Source organism: Hippoglossus stenolepis, chromosome 14 (genome assembly GCF_022539355.2).
Source record: "Hippoglossus stenolepis isolate QCI-W04-F060 chromosome 14, HSTE1.2, whole genome shotgun sequence".
NCBI classification, from domain to species: Eukaryota; Metazoa; Chordata; class Actinopteri; order Pleuronectiformes; family Pleuronectidae; genus Hippoglossus; species Hippoglossus stenolepis.
Window position 1 is genome coordinate 17,517,956 of NC_061496.1, and position 16,270 is coordinate 17,534,225.

Sequence of the window (16,270 nt, forward strand, 5' to 3'; positions counted from 1 at the left end):
ATCCTTCCCTCTTCTGTTCTGGATACAAAGTGCGTGTTTGTGTGTGTGTGATTGCGTGTGTGTGTGTGTGTGTGTGTGTGTGTGTTCTGACAGTGCAAGCTCGTGTTTCTTTTAGCCTTTTTTCTCATTTGAGTGGATAAAAAAAAATACTTTGCACGACTCTGAGCTGAGATTTAAATCCCTCCTGTGACCACTCAAAGTAAGAGCAGTTAAAAGTTTCCCTCTTTATGGAGTTGTGTGGCTCAAATACCACCAGTTACTCCACATAATACCATAAAGAGCTTCCCATGATGAGGAGATTAGATGGAAACGATTAGATAATTGGATAGAAAATTTACTGTGTGCAGAGAACAAGATTTCCCGCAGATTGCTGCTGCTAATTAACCGCGTTTGTTGACTTCCCAGATCTTTTCTGAAGATTAATCTGAAAAGGAAGCGACAACAACTCTGTCACAGGCTTTCCCTCTTAAAGTGGGTGGGACTGTCAGACCTGCGCTAACAATGGTCACATCCAGATTTTGACGAACAACACATGAGATGTTACAGTAGAACAGATAATTTCCCCCCTGACTTCATCCGGACCCTGAAAATTTAGTTTGAAAATCTGTGTCCCTATTCAAACGTGGTGTTAATGTCCATCCTGAGACATCTAATCACGAGTGTTTAATTAGTCTGTTCATACCTGGAATTAAAATGTTTCCTGAATGTGTGTCCTGTGACCTATTGTGATTGGATATCACTTGCCTGCTCTATATGCAAATAAACAGGGCCACCATTTCTGTCCACGAAGACCAAATTATGTTTTTACCCGGTTTAACATTTATATCCAATGACATTGTGTCTGTTTTGTAAGTGTGAGCGAGAGATAAAGGAAGCTTGCAGAGACAGGAGGGGCTGAATGAATCAATGAGCCGCACCCAGATCTACTCTGAAGAAAGATTGTACTCGTTTGAAAATCATCATGTGGCGCTCCGTGTTGATATTGTAGCGGTGAGCACAAACAAATCAAGTATTGTCACTGAGAAGCGTAAAAACACATTTAATTCATAGTGGAACTGTAGCGGGTCAGAGAACATCAGCTGAGTAGGCGGCCAAGGACGCATTTGTACGGCAGCTGAGACGATTCACACAAGAGAATTAATAGAAAACACGAATGCAAAAGCCGCACAACAGAAACAAAACAAAAACGAAAATGACAAGCAAAGACAAGTATTACAATTTGATGCTTGTCTATTTCAGGTGTTGCGGTACAGGTGCGTTCTTCCTTTTTGGGTGCTCCAAGCATGTTTACCGTAAAACCTCAAATAGACAAACATCACATTTTAAGCAGCGACTGGCTTGTCAGGGTTTTGACAAACTGCTCATTTGACAGCAGTGAGTAACTCTTCTTGTTTCATTGTCAACATCCGTGGTCGCACACTTCTGTTGTGATTGTGTTTCCGCTGTTTGACTTTTGTAGTTGTGCCTTGGCTTCTGCGGTTGTGTTGTGGCGCTTGTAGTTGTATTGTTGCTCTTGCATTTGTGTTTTCCATTAATACTCTTGTGTGTGACTTCTCGGCCAACATAACATGGGTTTAAACAGAGAAAAGAATGTGGCCACATGTGTCCCGGACCACCCCTGAATGTGGTTGGAGTGATCGGATCTGAGGGTGCGTTCAGAAAGCATTTGAGAGCGCTCAGACCTGATCTTGTGATTGGATCACTCAAGGGTCTGTGATTAATTAATATTATAGAATTACATTTTGCTCTTGAATGAGTCACCTGTTGACACCTGACGGCCTGTTTCATTTCCCTTTCGTCACACTCTAACTCCATGCAGAAACATGCATCCTATGTCATCCACCTAAAATAATATCAGAATAATGAAAGTCTTTAGTCCCGCCCACCTGCGATGCTGCCTCCGATTATGCAGAGAGACACAGAATGAGATTTCCCTCCGCGGCTCAGACGCAGGTCAGCTGTTCAAATCGCAATATATTTCAGACGTATGGGGCCAGGAGATGTTAGATCACCTTGCTCCCCCCCCTGTTCCCACACCTGGTTGTGTGTTTTCGTAACAAACTGTAACCTGCGTCCCGTTTCATTTCCCTGAGAGCTGATTGGATTTGCGATGGTTGCGCCTTCTCGCCGTCGCCGCTCCTCTGACGGAGCGGCAATCTCTTTAGTACCATCCGATAGATATGATAATGTACACAGGCTTTATTGTCAAGTGACAGAAGGGCAGCACAAAACACACACACACGCCATATGTTTTCTGCGCCATCTTTGCCCTCCTTGTCTAGAGGGGACCCCAGGGCTCCCGTCGAGGCCTCGGGGCACCAACTCTGTCTTTTAATCTTTAAATACTTTAATAACACATTTCTATTTGAGCTCATGTGCTTTGAGAGGTTGGCGCTGTGAGCTGCTGGGTTGTAATTTATTGTTCTTTTTATTTTCACATTTATTGTCGCACTCTTGTTTCCTTGATGCCCAAAAAGGGAGAGTGTACATCAGCGATCACCAGTGTTTTATAATAACCGTATTTAGGGGATAATAACATTAAACCGTGAAATCAAACATTTAATTGTGAAGGGGAAATGACCGACATTTGACAAGGGGGCTACTGAGCCATTCTCTGACAGTTCTGGGCAATCAGCTAATATTTTCTGCTCCATTTCGCAGACTGTCATATCAAGTATCACGGCTGCTCCCAACATCAGCACAAAGAATGCATGTACCAGTTTATTTGCACCTTTAAATGGCAGCAAGAATTTCGTCTCATGAATTCAGCAGTTTGCTTTTTTTTTTGTATGCTGCCCATGAAATCAATAATCTCGAAGAAGGAGAAGTCCTTAATGTGGACTGGCTTACCAGGTACTTAATTTCAGTGCAGTAATTAAGGGCCTGTTTGGAGTGGGACCTAGTGGCCCCTGCTGCCCTGGAGGAGTGGGGGATTGGTCTAATTAACCAATATGAGTATGGCTGATTGGGCAGTAAGTAACATAATCACAGCTGATTGGTCAATAACCTGCAGGTCAGCGGGGCCGGCTGAGAGGAACATTTGGGGACAGCTCCTTCCTGAGCTCCAGGCTTCAGGCTGGGCTGTACAGTGGAGTCTGCACTTAATGTGACTGGAGGAGCTTCTGGGTTTTACACTGCTTTTAAAAAAAATCTCACTACTTTGTGGAAATGTGTTAAAAACAGTAAGTTAAGAGTGTTTCCTTGTGTATTTCAAGCTGAAAAGGTAAAGGCAAGGCAGTTTTATTTATTAACTACATCACGTAGTTTCAAGGTGCTTTACAGATCATCAAAAGAAATTAAAATAAATTTTAAATCAGAAAGCACAATTGTCAAGCAAAAAACAGAGATTTATTTACAAAAAAAGGAGTAATACATTGTGCAAAACAAAAAATTCAAAATAAAATATAATACAATGATGGTATGACCTTACATTTTTAAAATAGTTTTAAAAAATCAGTGGTTCCTGCTTTTTGATGTCTTATGAAATACTGAGGGGTTTATGGACAAAACAAGCAATTTAATGATGTAATCTTAGTGTTTTGGAGGCAGCATGGTTGACAGTGGTTAGCAGTGTTGCCTCATAGCAAAAGGTTCCAGGTTTGAGTCCCAGCTTGGGACTACAAATTATGTGTTGCAGGCCTTGTTTTTGTGTTTTTAGATCAGATAATTCCCAATTTATATAATAATTTTGCTAATTTGTGTGTTTTATGAAGTAAAGAAGCTTCATGCATGGTCTTACGTTGAAGACATTTATTACATTTGTACATCAAACTTCTGTTTTGCTCTCAACAGACTTTTCCAAACTTATAAAGTCAAATAAAGTGGTTGTGCTGCTGCTTATGTTAAGATGCCATTAACCTCAGCTGTCACATTTGTACTTGGACTTGATAAATAAAACTTAAGAATGAAACTGACACGAGTCTCTTAGTGTGTCATTATTCACTTCAGTTTGGTCCCTCAATGATTCTTATCATCATCATTCACAAAAGCTCTTCACGTGAACAATGAGAAATTCTTATAAATGTTGTTTAAGGTTTGTTAAAGGAACAAAAATACGTGTTTTTATTACCTCGAAATATACTGTATATAAAAAGACTGATTTCTTTTATTTCTACCATTTTCATATCACTACTGAAACATTCCAAACACAACCTGCTTCAGCTGACTGTGCAGATTTGTTCATCATTTCACACAGGCACTCAGAGCACTCAACACAAACTTATCTCCATCAGATATTTGCAACCTTGTCCACAACAGAAACACAAGAACCAGGTGATGTGTGTTTGGATCTTGCAGCAAAGTGTCTAACCAATGTCGCTCTGTCGTCCTGTGTGCACAGTGTATTCTGGGATCTGTACTGCGCTGCCCCGGACCGGAGGGAGACATGCGAACATTCCAGCGAGGCCAAGGCTTTCCATGACTATGTGAGTGAACTTAACCAACCCTCGGGTTGTGTGCGAGGGACGCAAATACACACACACACACACACACACACACACACACACACACACACACACACACACACACACACACACACACACACACACACACACACACACACACACACACACACACACACACACACGCTTTCACACGTGGTTACGAGCGTATGCGAGCACACCAAGAGTGTGTGGGACGTTTCTGACTGTGATAATGCTGCTGGTTCTTGTTTTGACATGTTTCTTACTGTCTGCGTGTCTGCTGCTGCAGCCTCTGGTTGAGGTGGGACAGTCTCTGAGGTAAACATCTGAAATAGCCTGCTTTTAAAAATGCAGCATCTATGACCACCAGTTCTATATTTTATGGCGAAGCCCATTGACTTCCATGTTTAAACTTTTAACGTCTGACAGAGCTCTTCATGCCATTCTTCCTCGTTTCACACAATCCATCTTGGTTGCTTCCCTCGACTCAGCTGCCGGCCGCACTTCCTCAAACGCCGACCCCCTGACCCCTCAGCCAAATTGTCAGTGTGGGGTGAAAGGTCGCGGTGCTGCCTGGCTATTTATTGGTCCACTCACTGTTTCTGTAAAGGTCAAAGCACATAAAGCAGCTGGCTGATAACATGAGCACATTAACACACACACATTCGCACACAACGCATACAAACACACACACACACACACACAGGACACTTTTGGAGCTGGGCAAGCTTTGCTGGTTGTGGCTGCAGGGGCTGGACGGGGTGATGAAAGGTAATAGTCTGCAGACCCCTTGACCCTCTCATCTTCTGAAGGGCTGAAGTAGTCGATCAGTAACCTACTACACACACACACACACACACACACACACACACACACACACACACACACACACACACACACACACACACACACACACACACACACACACACACACACACACACACACACACGCACCAGAGCTGGCTGATGGCTGGCTGTGAGAATAGAGTCTTTGTTGGCTTTCATTATTGCAAATGACCATATTGATGTGAACATGACCCTCGCAGACCTTACCTTAATATGTTTTAGAATTGATTTATATCCTTTACTATGTTAAATACTGTGTATGTATTACATTGTTTGATTCTTCTATTAACTCAGTCCTGCAGCATCACTGTAAAATACAGAATTTAACTGCAGCAGTTAGCAAAGACAACAGAGTAATAACACTTGTATTAGATTATCCATGTTGGGTTCTACACATGTAGCCGAGGCTAATGCTGGTTGTTTTCTTTCGGGAGGGGGTCATGTGAAACGAGCCTGACCAATCAGCAAAGGCTAAGTTGTGACCTAAAAGACGCAATCAGCAAGCGGTTGTGAGTGTCCATATAACTGTTTACAAACTTCTTCAGACGTATCGGTAGAGTCGTTATGATTTCAAATGAAAACATGGTAATGTGGATGTAATCTGTAGCAACGGCGGATGGACCATCCATGTAAGTCGATCATGACAAAGGCAATGACAGCTGATTCCCGGGGTTCTGCATGCTAAGTCGAGCTTCACTGAACCTTGAATTAAACAGGTGGACAGCTCTTTGTGCAGCAGTGGGGGTGCAGCTGCAGGGTTCTGTGGACTGAGTCCAGCAGCAGGTCTTTACTCGCTGCGCCTCAATTACTGCAGGTCACTTTTACAGTTCCAGAAACAAAGCTGCAACCAGCATCGCCACAGTCCGAGCAAATAGCCCATTCCAAAGGTAGGTTTCGAATCTACCTAGCACTGCAGTACCTTTTAAAGAAAGGTTACTGGGACAGGAAGTTGACTGGACAGGCCGCTCCAGCTACTAGATGATGGTTCCACCTGGGCAGAAGTGAAAGCTGAAATAGATTAAAGTTGCTATTCTTACCATTCCATCATTTCATTCAGGCTCTTTTAGCCCGTAGCCACTCGCCCATTCAGTTGAACCCTCTTATGAGGTTTGACAGCAAAAGTGTGAGCACTTGTCAGCCGTACAGATTACATTTGTTGTGCATGTACTACGCACATGTGTGTGTGTGTGTGGGCACGTGTTGATGTGTGTGTCTCCGTTCCGTACCTCCCTCTGTGTGTGTGAGTATGTTGGACAACCATAAGATTAATTACATGGTTAATTAAACCTAGTAGTTAATTAAATCTGACAACTGTGTCTAATTAATCTAAATGCCATATAATTTCCTACACCTTTCTCCAGAGGTAGGCCAGCTGGATACCTGCGTGTCAGCTCTTTAACAGCTCCGCTCTGACAGGTCTGGTCAATGTAAGGCTGTGGGAGGGTTTTTCAAGCTGCAAACTCTTGCCACTGTTAAAGACGTGTTTTAAAAGTCCATATGTTTCAGCCTGTGGCGACGTAAATCAGTCGGGAGCACTAATTCTAATGGGGTGTTAATGAAATGAACTCCAATTGCAGTGCGATATTTGAAGTGTGGGAGTAATGGAAGGCTACGAGGTGTTTTTTTTTTTTTTAACAGACAAACACATGACTTTGTTCTGGGCCAATGATTCAGAAAGTGTGGTTTGACCTGGCTTTGAGCTGGCACCAGTTCAGAGAGCGAGCTGTCAGACGAGGGCGGATTTGTTGTTGACGCATCAGGAAAGAAATCTGAAGAAGACTTTCACTTTTGACTCCCTTTATATTGTTTTAAGATTTAAAAAATCCCTTTCTTTTCATTCTTTATTGACGCTTTTTGAGTTCTTACACTGAGTCAAATATTCAAATCAAACACTTCAGATATTTCAGTTGTCTGGTGCATCATTTTTATACAACTCAAACTCGTATGCTCTCTTTTTGGAAAATTTGGGATTTCCACTAGACTTTAAAATGAAGTCTTTCTAAACAGTGTTTGGCTACACTATAAGGAATAGTATAAAATGTTCTTTCTTTGATTTGGTCTGTTGGTGATTATAAATGTTGGAACTTCAGATTCAACCCAAAACCAGAGTCAATACCGCAATGTGTGTGCGTGCACAGAGGGTGTGGCCGGGACTAAGACGAGGTAAAATGCAGGACTAGGTGTGAGTGAGCACATGTGCTGTGGCGACTGTTACTGTGTGTGAGTGTGTGTGTGTGTGTGTGTGTGTGTGTGTGTGTGTGTGTGTGTGTGTGTGTGTGTGTGTGTGTGTGTGTGTGTGTGTGTGTGTGTGTGTGTGTGTGTTTGTGCGACAGTAGAAGGAGAGAGAGTGTCAGGGTCAAAGCGTGTGATTCCCCGGGGGATGAGGGGTCTGTCTGTCTCTGATTAACTGTGGCTCCTCGGTCCCCGCAGACCGACGGCCCGATCAAGTCTCTATCACGGCCCCTAGCTGATAACGGCTCCCTCATTCCCCCGAGTCTCCCCGGATCACAGAGTGAAAAACAACACGGCTCCCAGGAGTCACACACACTCCGCTTTGCGTGCTGCTCAGCAGGAATAGCGAAAGAGGAATCTACGAAAGATAAACCAGGATTCTTTCGTTTAGACTTTATTTAATTTTTTACATAATTTATATTTTTTCTCTAGTATCTATGCCGTCAGTTTATTGTGGATAACTGCTGTAAAATTAATTTGAAAGAAAAACAGTTTGCTTATTTGTTTCCTGGAACTAATTAGGTTGCTAGGCAACATTGAGCCGGAGTCGAGTCTTAGTTACAGATTTGGTTTGGCTTGGCTCAGTTTGGCTCAATTTGGCCCAGATTGAAGGCAGCTCTTACTCAGCCCTGTCCTACTGGCCCTGTTTGAGAGCGATGATGTAGACTTTGTGGACTCTCCAGTTTGGGGAAGATAATGGAATATAATGTGCTAATCCTCAGATCTGGGGACTGGTTGACAGCTAATCCAGGGGAATGTGGTGGGATTGGAGCCCTGGCCGCACTCCCAGAACTGGAGGTCTCTGACTGGCTGGATTGCTGGTTGGCTTCACCCCTGGATGGTGAATCTGCTATCATAGCCAGGCATAAAAAAAAACTCGCACATGCCGACACATTTGTGTGCATATCACACACCCACACTTGTATGCAAATGAGCGGCTCCCTCTCAGAGAGATGATACTGTATCATAAAGAGACGGAACAGCCTGAAGTCTTGTACCTCTGTAAAGTAATTTAAGTTGCCTTTCTTGTCGTCTTAATTGTCTGAGTTGTGTTTCTGTCCTTCCTCTTCACATTGCCGTTTAATCATGTTTATTCCCTAAAAGAGATCTGCACATCTCATAGTCGTCTTGTCTGCGGGAATGTGGATGTTCCTCAAAAGAGCACTTTGTTGAGGGAACGTGTTTGATTTGAAGAGCACGGCACATCTTTATTATCTCAATATGAATGATTAAGAGACTTGAGCTTTGGGAGGAAGAAAGAATACATATTGCACACACACACACACAAACACACACAAACACACACAAACGCATTCTTTAAATTTAAGGAGATATAAGAATGAGACTGTTTTCTCTGTGTCTCCTTCTCTCTCTCTCTTTCTCTCTCTCTCTCAAACACACACACACACACACACACACACACACACACACACACACACACACACACACACACACACACACACACACACACAATCACCCTTGCAATCACAGACAAACAGTCTTTCAGGAAGTGATACACTCCGGCCTTGTTGTCGCAGACATTTTGCTTCGCCCCAGTCAGAGGTCGCAACCCTGAACATCTGCGTTTCATGCCAACCCGGGTTCACTGCCTGCGGAGTGTCACAGATTTAGTGCCACAAGTGCGTCATTCATCGCAGTGCTTCACTGACTCCCCTCAGCTCTCGGCTCACTGATGACAACTGTCACGGCGGTGGCTGAGATGGAGGAGTCAAACATGGGCATCTGACATTTTCTATAGAAAGTCGCACCTTATCCAAAAATAGCACGTTAACAAAGAGAAAAACCAAATGGATGTTTTTGTGAATTGAAACATTCTTTGCATTAGTGTCTTAAATGGGAACTAATGATTCTCAATAATTTAGTGCAATTTACCCATCACAGTTTCCCTAAGACCAGTATAGCAAATCTAAAAATGTCTTGTTAGTCCAAAACCAAATTATATTAATTTACTGTCATCCTCGCATTTGAGAAGCTGCAACAAGCAAACGTTTGTCACCTTTGCCTGATAAATGACTCAAATAATTAATCGATTATCAAAACAGATGCTAATTAAATTTTGGTCTAATTGTTTGAGCTGTGAATCTATTAACCCACTTAAATATATAATGAAAAATAAGTGTTGCAGCTTTAATCTGATGTGTTCCCAGCGTGCAGTGCACAGACCGTAGATGGACGGAGGTGCACTGTTGGCTGTTGCCCGGGGATTCTTTGAGAGGGTTAAACATTTGTTCGTTTGGACCACAGTAACAGGTGGCACGAGGGGAGGAGCCGCGCTCTGTAAACAACCACTGATGGCCGAGCCTTTGTCTGGACCCTCGTGTGTGATTTCCTCTATGTTTTCCATTCTCTACAACTCTCTGCGTCGCCATACCAGGTGCTCACTCGTCTAATTTAAGGCCACACGTCTGCCGGAACCCTTCCTTCCCTCTCACGACCGTCTTTGTCTCTGTCCTTTTTCAATTTTTTTTTTGCAAAGACTGAATTTACTCATCCTGCACAGTTTCTCCTGCTTCAATTCCTCTCAGGTCTTTTTCACCACCAACAACCCCCCTCACTCCACTCCCCCTGCCGCTCTTTCTTTCCTTTCCTCCCCTCCGTTCCACGCTCTTACTCCCCCCCCCCTCTTTGCCTCCCTCCCTCCCTCCCCCTCTCTCTAGAGGAGATTGATTGGGTAATCTGGCTGGGTGCCAGCGGTGCCCGCTTTCTTGCTCGGGGGAAGGAGAAAAGCGGGGGCGACATGACGACATGCAGGAATAATAATAACATCCATAAAATAGGCAGAGTAGGTATGGATGGAGGGATGAGGTGAGAAAGAGAGAGTGAAAGAGAGAGAGAGTGAAAGAGAGAGCGAGAGCTGGGGAATGGAGTTGGCGTTGGCACGGCGATATCTTCTTCATACAGATTTTTCTGGCCTCTTTCAATAAACGTAGCCTACACACACACACACATGTGCCTAAACATTTAGCGTCTCCATTTCTGTCCGTCTCTATCTGTCTTCCCATCTTTCTGTCCTCCCTCCCTCCCACCACCACCTCCGTTTGCACCCGTGTCGTCTTTTAATATCAAACAGCGTGTGGAGTGCAGACTGCAGGCAGATGGGCGTCGAGCGAGAGGACGCTGTCTTTGTGTGCCGTTTGTTTACCGTTGTTGCCGTCTAAATGAAAAAGGCCAGTAGGCTCCTCTGTCTGTGTATACCTTTCCTGTATCTGAGGGAAGCAACAAAGCCTGAAAGTGCTGCCCTCAAGCTGTGTGTGTGTGTGTGTGTGAGACTGGAGGTCTGGAAGTGACAGAAGCAGGAGGATCAAATATTGTTTATGATTCCTCTCCTCACAGGTTCATTCTGGGCAAGCTTAAACTGTGCTGTGGTTTTAGCATTTGATCTCATGTGGAGCACGGGCTCCTGGATCTGTGTCTGACAGAGACAGACATGGAGACGGACAGATGGAGACAACAAACCGGGGACAGAGTCAGAAAGACGAGTGACAGCGGGAAGAAGGAAAGTGGGGGAGACGGCAAGCAAGAGGGAGTTAAGGAAGGAGGGAGGGAGGGAGATGTGTCGGTGTGCAGGAAGAAAGAGGTGTCTGAAGACACTGGGGACTTTTTTTGAAGTCTGCGCTTTTCATAGTTTATCTTAGTTTTGGTTCTCGCTCTGCGTTTGCGTCCTGCTAGCCGGAGCAGGGAAAATGCCACAAATTCGCCAGTGCAAAGTTATTGCAGAAGTCAAACCCTGCAGCGTTCACTTTCCCTCTTTGCATGCAGATTTCCAACCCAGTCCCATTTAATTTCCCTAACCCAGTTACCCATGAATGCCCTCTCCTTTGCAACATCATCATCCATAACATTTAAACCAATGCCTTAAATGAATACTACATTCTGGGAAATAGTGGCATCTCCTTGGGGCATTTGTTCGTCTCCCTCGGCGAAAACTGTGAGAAAGCTGGCAATTTTATTTCAGCTTAGCCATTTTCAGGAAATTATGGTTCAATAATTAGAAAAACTAAACAAAAACAACCTTCATCACTTGTTTGCCTCAACTGTAACTGGTTTACTGTGGAGGATTGAAGTGAGCAATTTGTCGGGGGTTAGAAGTTCGAGGGCGACCTTCCATGCCAGAGGTGTTTATGTCTGTTGTCTGTGGTCTTTCTCCTGCCAAGCTCATGTCTCCTGACTGGGCACACACACACACACACACACACACACACACACACACACACACACACACACACACACACTCTCTCTCTCTCTCTCTCTCTCTCTCTCTCTCTCTCTCTCTCTCTCTCTCTCTCTCTCTCTCTCTCTCACCATCTTTGAAGTTCCCCAGTGACTCCCAAACCACATCCACTTATCCATTTATCTATTGTGTAAAAAAGACCCTGTCCTGCACAACACAGCATAAATTACTGCAATTATGATCCTTCTGCTGTGTTTGCGTTTACTTGAATGGAACTTTCCTCTGGCAACCTGTGCTGACTTGGTGTTTTCCTAACTCCGTGTCCCACGTTCAGGTGGTGAGGGCAGAGCAGCCTGGTAAAGGTTAACACTTTTGAAGTAGCACTTTAGTGAGTATTTCACTGTTTCACGCTGTAAGTTTTTTTCCCTTCAAAGTGAAGCGACGCTGCTCATCTCCTTTTCCAGCTGTGGTGCTCCCTGCTCTGTCCTCCCAGAGCCGGGCTCGGAGCAGCACTCCATTACTGCCGCTCCTCATTAGGTCTAAAACTGTGACGATGGTTACAGGGATTGTCAGGCGGGTCCCAGGGAGTGAAACCTATCTTTAAACATACACTCCCGTTGGTTAAATCAGGCAGCTGAGGAGCCATTTCCTACTTCTTCGCCCAAGTCCGTAAATTAGATCAACTCACACTGGAGCTGTGGTGGATGTTACACGAGAAAAGTTAGATTTTTAAGTCAAGCTTGATTGCTCGCTGTTGTGTAGGTCCACACGTGGACATTAACTGTCAGCAGGGGAACTTTGTGTAAAAGTGTGTGACACTGTGTAATTATTGATTAAATGAGATTCAAAATATTTGATATTTAAGTCACAAAAAACCCCCCCACACATCTGTATATGTTTGATCCTGAGTTGTGTCTGCAGCTGTTCCTTTATGCAAGAGTCTAAACCATCACTCATTGCTTTGAATGCACAGTCATAACTGAAGGCTCCTCAACTCTTCTCTCTATATAACATATTTATACACCAACAAACCATTTAGATTGTTTCCTTGTCGCTATCACTTACATGGCCTTGAGACATGTATGAATTTCTCTTGACTCTTGTGTGTCTTGTGTAAGGTGACATTCAGTTTCCCCTTTGAGGGATTGATAAAGTATCTTGTATCGTACGATACCGTATCATATCTTACCTTACCTTACTGTATCGTATCGTCACGTACTGTACAGGGCTAGAGGATGTTTGTTTTATGCTTGTATTTAAATACAATACAACTAATCATATCAAAAATAGAGATTATCAGTTTTAGGAATAGTTTGTTCAAATCAGATAAAAAGATAATAAAGACAAATACATTTTGTGTGGTAACTTTACTTTCACTTCGCTTAGTGTGGAGCTGCTTTTCACCTTTTGCAGTTTCATCCTCCATAACAATCCTTTTTCTGTAAGTCACTCCTGCCTTTTCCTTTTTTCCCAGATGTTTTTGTCCACTCTAATAATCTTTCTCCTTCTCTCTCTCACACACACACACACACGCGCGCTGTCCTGCCCTCTCTAATTCGCCCCTGCTTCTCTTTGTGGCACTGGTTAGGCTTGTAGCTGGCAGACGTTTCAGCCTGGCACAGTGTTCCTGGCACAGCGTGTGTGTGTGTGCTGTCTGCGGTACAGCTCTGCCAGTCCACCAGTCTCAAGTACCAGCTGGGCACCCAAACTCTCCACCAAAATAAACTGGCCACGCTACCATTGAGCCCATGGGTGGAAGCGTGTGTGCATGAGAGTGCGATTGCTCGTGTTTATGTGTGCACGCACAGGTACATGTCTGCGTGCGCTTGTGTGCTGCTGATCGGACACCACGCTTATTAAGTCCCATTGAAGCGAGTGGTGAAACAAACACGGTCTTTCCTCAGATGAATGCCTGAGATGTTCGCCGGTCTCAACTTTGCATTACACTGAAGCCCTCCCTGCTAGGATTAAGGACTAAAACAATTACAAAGACTTATTTGCAATTTAAATTCTCCTAAATGCAGACCTAATCCCCGTTTTCCAAAGGCAGCAATACTGAGAGGCAGAATAAATGTGTGAGAGAGATCCAATTCAAGCCTCTGCTGGGGTTTCTGTTGCTAAAATAACACTTTAAGTTATAGGGGGGGGGGATAATGAATGTGCTTTGAGCTGGTTGAGTTATATTTGGAGAACAGTTTGTTTCTTGTGTTTGCAATGACAGGATGAACACACAGAATCAGCAGGGGAGTCAATTATTTTCACATCATTTGTATGAAGAGATGGACACACATCTTTCAAAATGTTATATGATGTGCATGTGTGTGTATTTACATATTCACATGTGGGTGCGTTAAGGTGTCCTGATGGCGGGGGCCACAATGAGCGTGCTTTACTGCTGCCCAGGGTATATTTACAGACAGTGACTTTAATGCAGTGTAATGATTATTTTTATTCCAGGTACTTTGGCAGCCCGCTCGCTCTGAGTGGAATGACTCCCCATTGGCTCACTGATTACCTCTGTGACTGCTGCCACACCTGGCTCCTTCAGCTCTCCTCTCTCTCCAACATTACACCTTCACAACGTCCTCCCCTTTCATTACAGCACCTTGATCAGGCCGTCCCTCTCTCTCAGTATTTACCCAGCTTCTAAATTCAACAATGGGCTCTACCTTCAGTTTGTTTGGTCTTACTCCTCCTGCATCATCTCTTCATCTCTTCTTTGCCCTCCATCACTCCATCAGTTACCTAGTTTAGTGCAGTGATTTCAACCTGCCGACCTTATCTACCTTTGCACCTTCATAAGTCGCCTTTCTCACAGCCTGCTCAAGGCTGTTGTGTGTAAAAGATACACCATTACGCCTTAATGCCTGCCGGGGAGATAGCATAGACTGTATTTAAAAATGGAGGTACACTTAGGGTCTGAAAATTAAAGAAATTTGAAATGCCTGAAACCTGTTTCCTGCAGAGGGCGACTCCACAGGTGGCAAAACAAAGTCAGTTTCTATAGAAATCTACGAGAAAATTTGTGAACATTTTCCCAAGGAGTTTATGTTCTTAATCGCTTGATTCAAGTCTTCTTGAATATGGCATGATGTTCATTCGGTGCAGGTGTAGGTGGGCGTGCATTGTGTCAGGCTCATCAATATACATGTATCAAACCAAAACTTCACGCCAACAAAGCAGATTTCAAAACAATCAAAATCACTTTTTGCTAATTCCTTTGTAAACCTCTGCAAGAGTTACCGTAAAACCTTAAAACCTGCTCAAAGTGCCCTCCCTCAGTGTAAACCTTTTTTTACTTAAATTACTTTGCTAAGAAGAAACACTGCCGATCACCTGAGGGCCAATAAATGAACGTGTAAATGTTTCTATCGTTGCCTCCCAGTCGAAATCCAATGTTTCAAATCAACATGTTTTAATCGTCTCAAGTTCTGGAAAAGAACGAACCCAATTAAAATCAGCATCTTCCTCTGACGCTTTCTCCGTTTTACTGGGATTTCTCTCAAGGCTCCTGATCCATGTGCTTGTCCTGCTCACTTGGTTCCTTTTGCCATCCACCCTCTTATATTTTCCACTCATGGATGAAGAAAACTCACATCATTATATTCGGACTACTGTTAGCCGTAACGAGATTTAAGCTTGTTCTCCTACTAGTGCAGGTTACACCTAATCAAGAATGCGTCTAATGAGGTCAGTCATTAATATCATTCCTCTGAAGATCTCTAAAAACTGCTGACTATTGACTATTAGGAAGGAGTAATAAGTTAATAACTGATGCTGCACTTCTTAACACGTCTTTCACTGACATACAAATGAACGATAAGCGTTGTGGCTTTAAACCGGTTGCTAACTCTAAAACTCTAAGTAGAAGAGCTAGTGCTCTGTACACCTGAGCAGCCAGTGGCCAGGAACACTGTGATTCCTATGGAGAGGATTTGTGTTTGAACCTGTGTTATCAAGAAGCTGCTCAAGACAATGGCCGTTGTTGTGGAACAGTGTGTTTTACTAAAAACTTCATAAAAAATGGATGCATTCATCTACAGTATAAAGACAGTTATTGTCTTCATAGAATGAATTCTCTGTAATAGAAGATAGATGGTGTATTAACAAGGAGTTTGTTGTTGAAACAGACTGTGAATAGTTTGTGTTCACATCACTGTTCATGCCTCTCTCTTGGCCAGGGTCACAGGCAGAGTTTATCTTTTGTGTATTAGACAATAGAGCTATAAATAGTTGTGTTTATGTATCAGAATATCTGTGTGTGCTCGTGCGTATGTGACTGTTTGATGTTTTTCCCCTGAGCGAGCTGCAACGCGGCTATTAACCAACACTTAAGGTCAGCGCCGGGTCAGAGGCTGCCCCCGCTGCCGCTTACGGTTAATTCTTCTGAGAGGAGCGGAAAATCCCCAAAATCCACATCGTGTACTCGGTAACAATTGTAACGTGTGAACTTCCAACCTCAAGTCCGCTGTCTGGTTGTAAGCCTTCAGATAGAGTATTTATATCTCTTATGATTAAGTTCAGTGTATAAATAGGGAAATCCGGTTCATCACTGACTGGATGTTTGGGCCTATTTAAG

The 16,270-nt window shown here is 43.6% G+C and overlaps 1 protein-coding gene across 3 annotated transcripts in view; it reads left to right on the forward strand.

The window, feature by feature from the left end:
• Positions 1-16,270, forward strand: part of ssbp4 (single stranded DNA binding protein 4) — an 89,790-nt gene that overhangs the window by 20,809 nt on the left and 52,711 nt on the right. For all 3 annotated transcript variants that reach the window (XM_047342802.1, XM_047342804.1, XM_047342803.1), the window contains exon 4: positions 4,340-4,424. In XM_047342802.1, coding sequence (XP_047198758.1) covers positions 4,340-4,424 — 85 coding nt within the window. The remainder of the gene's footprint in view (positions 1-4,339; positions 4,425-16,270) is intronic.